General features: G+C 37.3%; 1 protein-coding gene across 1 annotated transcript; it reads right to left on the bottom strand.

Moving 5' to 3' along the window:
* On the bottom strand, window positions 3,170-4,108 carry LOC100152147 (olfactory receptor 4F3/4F16/4F29-like). Its single transcript, XM_001925150.1, has one exon. The coding sequence runs from the start codon at window positions 4,106-4,108 to the stop codon at window positions 3,170-3,172; it is 939 nt and encodes a 312-aa protein (XP_001925185.1).

Raw genomic sequence — 4,318 nt, 5'->3', positions numbered from 1 at the left:
CCCTCCAACTGTGGCCTATGGAAGTTCCTAGGCCATGGGTTGAATTGGAGCTGCAGCTGAGGCCTATGCTACAGCCATGGCAATACCAGAGCTAAGCCACATCTGTGACCTATGTTGTACCTTATGGCAATGCTGGATCCTTAACCCACTTTGCCAAGCCAGGGATCAAACCCACATCCTCACAGAGCCAACACTGGGTCCTTAACCTGCTGAGCCACTAAGAGAACTCATATCAATATCCTTTTGATTGTAGATGACAGAACCACAATTTAAATGAACTTAGGCCAAAAGGTGGGTGTATTGGCTCATTTATTAGCGCAGCTAGTGACCACATTGAGTATAGGGCAAGAATGAAGCTGAATGCCAAGACAGCTGGAACCAAGAACTTTAATATCACCAAGCTTCTGTCTTTCAATCCTACAGCTTCTTCTCTCACATGTATTTAAAAAAATTATCCCAGATTTAATTTCTGACAGCAGGATGTATGATTGCCAGTAGATCCCACATATCACAGCTCCAAAGGGGACTGAGGTGTGCTTTTTCTCTATTTTCAAAGTCACATATCCTGGGGAGAAGCTCAGATGTGGCCCTTCTTGGTCAGAGACTCATACCTGTACCATTCAACTGTGGGCAGGAGATATGTCATTATAATTATGACTTGGTTCAGAAGCCTAAAGTCTGACCAAGCAGTAGTGGTCTGAGAGGCAGGTTCTACATGTCATCTTCTTAACATGACATGTAGGCAGGTTCTACATGTCATCTTCTAATCATACCACATGGTTGCTGCTAGATAACACACATTTAGCAGAAGGAGGAGGTTGCTGATTTGTGCAAACAACAAAGTAGGTGTCCACTAAAAGTAGTAATTTTTTAGAATAAAATATGAAGAGATTAGAGGCTGGTGTAATCATTATGGAGATTCCTTCAAAATTAAATATAGAACAATGATATGAAGCCAGCAATCCCACTCCTGGGTATATATCTGGAGAAATCCATAATTGAAAAAGACACATGCACCTAAATGTTCATCACAACACTATTTGCAGTAGATAAGACATGGAAGCAACTTAAATGTCCACTGACAAAGGAATGGATAAAGAAGATGTGGAACATATATACAATGGAATAGTACTCAGCCACAAAAAGAATGAAGTCATACCATTTACGGTAACATGGATGGACACAGAAATTATCATATAAGTGAGGTAAGTCAGACAGAGAAAGAGAACTATCATATGAGATCACTAGAATGTGGAATCTAATAAAAATGATATGAAGGAATGGACAGAACAAAAACAGACTCAAAGATTTTCAAACCAAATTTATGGTTACCAAAGGTAAAATGTGGGGAGGATAAATTAGGTGCTTGTGATTGACATGTACACACTACTATATACAAAATAGATGGGTAACAAGGACCTATTGTGAAGCACAGGGAACTCTACTCAACACTATGTAATAACCATATATGAAAAAAGAATCTGAAAAGGAACACATTTATGTATATGTACAACTGATTCACTTTGCTGTGCACTTTAAACTAACACAACACTGTCAGTCAACTGTACTCAAATAAAATGTATAAACAAGGAATATATTAAAATAGTTTTAAATGAGATGATAGAGAAAATGTTTATTCACTGTGCAGTTGAAGAATCTATCTTGTCATGGATAAAGAACTGACACAAAGGCAGAAAGGATAAAGTTAGGAGGAGCAGGCATTTCTTTAAATCAATATAAATAAAAAAAATCTGAGACTCCCTGATAGATCTATTGAACATTGCTTAATCAATGGAAGAGAAAGCCCAGCAAAACCTCCATTTTAAAAACACCACTTCCAAACAAATTATAAGGAAGCTGAGTATAAGTGCCAGCAAATAAACTGGAATATGTGTATTGATTTTCTAAGCATCCAAAAAAGGAGTCAAACACAGAATAAATGATATAAGGGCAATGGAAATCAAAAGAAAAGGCAAACAACTTAAGTAAAATAAGTTATGAAATCAATAAGGGCCAAGTGGCCCCAATGAGCATTGGCAAACTGGTTAAGGTGTGTTGAGTGAATATTTGGGTGTATAAGGTTCAGAATTATCCGCACTACATCTTTGAAAATGAGTTTTGGTTCTTTGTTGAAATGGGTAAGGATTGAAATTTCTAAATCTGTTCATGCAAGTCCCTTATTCCTATGGAATTGAATATAGGAGGATATTCAACATATATTATATATAAGACTCTCCCAAACTAAAATTTAGCTTTCAATGACTCAAATCATTCTGATGAAATAAGAACGGTCATGTTAGCAGAAGGTAAAGGAAGAACTTGGCTGATTACATGTGGAAATAAAAATGCATCTGTATGTACATAGGAAAATGGTATGAACAAGAGTCAAAAGGTAAAGAAGTTCTGTGGTGGCACAGTGGGTTTAGATCAGTGTTGTTACCTCTGTGACTCGGGTTCAGTCCATGGCCTAAGAATCTACTCATGCTATGGAACTAACTTAAAATAAAAAAGGCAAAAGGTAAGTTTTGTGATAACCAGCCAGCACTATTCAGATAAAAGGCTTGGCCTAAGTATCATTTTTTTTCCAAATGTGATGATGGGCATATAGTAGCATGGGAGATATAGGCATTAAGCATCAAAATCTGATATGATTAAATATTTGAATAACCCAGCTAACACTTTTTGCTTTGATTCCCTGTCCATTGATTGTTCCTATCACCACTTGACTTGCCAGAAATTTCTTTATAGTGAAAGAATGAGTCTTATGTGGAAGTTGTTCAGACCACTTGATAATTTTCTGTGGCAAATTAATAACTGGGATCTTGGTGTATGTATTTCTATCTAGCATCAATTTACTTAGTGTCAGTCAGCACTTCCTCATATATAACCCACTCTGACACTAAGCAGACTCAGCATAGACAATAGTAAATTCATCAAAGTAGTGAGAGAGCCTGAGAGATAAGCATTTGGCCTTCTCCAGAAGACACATTTACCACATTCTTCCTCCAACTATAGATAGCAACACAATTTCTCACTTAACATTTTTAAAAGAACCTTGTTATTTTAATTTGGGACAACTAAATGTTCATAAGGTACTTAGACACTCCTGATATTAAAATAATGGAAATTCAATATTACTCCATGTGACTAAGGAGACTTCATGATACTTTTACGAAATCCTTCTATAAATAAAAAACTGACTGCATACTTTCCTCATTGCCATTTTCATTTCTTTGTTCCTCAATGTATAGATGACTGAATTTAAAAAAGGAGTGAGAACTGCATCAAAAACAGCAAGGAATTTGTCTAGGTGGGATGTGGAATGAGGCCACATATAAACAAAAATGCAAGGACCGAAAAATAAAACCACCACCATGACATGAGTTGACAAGGTGGAGAGGGCCTTAGATGAGCTCCCTGAAGAGTATTTCCGAACAGTAATTAGGATAAAAATGTAGGAGATGATCAATATGAAGAATGATCCCAGGGATATAAATCCACTGTTGGCTGTGACCATGAACTCTAGTCTGTAGGTATCTGTGCAGGCAAGTTTGATGAATCGAGGAAAGTCGCAGTAAAAGCTATCTAATATATTAGGGCCACAGAATGGCAATTTTACAACAAACGCCAGCTGAACCACAGAGTGAACCAAACCAATTATCCATGCAGCAACCAGGAACAGAATACATATTTTGGGGCTCATAATAGTCAAATAGTGAAGAGGCTTACATATGGTGACATATCTGCCAAAGGCCGTGGCGACAAGAAGAGCCATCTCCACACTACCAATGATGTGGAGGAAGAAGATTTGAGCGATGCAGCCACTGAAGGAGATGACTTTATGTTTCCTGAACAGGTCATAAATCATTTTGCGAGAAAAGACAGAAGAAACTCCTAGGTCAATGAAGGAGAGGTTGGCTAACAGAAAGTACATGGGGGAGTGTAAGTGACGGTCGGAAGTCACTGTGCGCAAAATGAGAGAATTTCCCATCATGCTTGCCACGTAAAAAACAGAAGAGAACATAAAGAGGAGAAGTTGTATTTCCCAGGAGTTGGTGAGTCCCAGGAACACAAACTCTGATACCACAGAATGATTGGTTCCATCCATTGATTTATCAGCTTGAATGTTTTCAGATAAAGAAAAAGGTAAAGAAAATGAAAATAAGAATGTTAATGTTCTATATTATAATGATTAATTATTCAAGGATATTCACAGTGTGAACACTATAACTCCACAATTCCTTCTCAGGGCCATATCATCAACTAAATTTTTTACCTGTGGTCACTTAAAGTGGTTGTGTCACTTCCACATGCAATA

This window comes from Sus scrofa, chromosome 7 (assembly GCF_000003025.6).
Source record: "Sus scrofa isolate TJ Tabasco breed Duroc chromosome 7, Sscrofa11.1, whole genome shotgun sequence".
Taxonomy (NCBI): Eukaryota; Metazoa; Chordata; class Mammalia; order Artiodactyla; family Suidae; genus Sus; species Sus scrofa.
This window is presented reverse-complemented; position numbering and strand designations above follow the sequence as displayed.

Coding starts and splice junctions, on each gene's coding strand:
- LOC100152147 (XM_001925150.1), bottom strand. CDS start 4,108: ATGGATGGAACCAATCATTCTGTGGTATCAGAGTTTGTGTTCCTGGGA.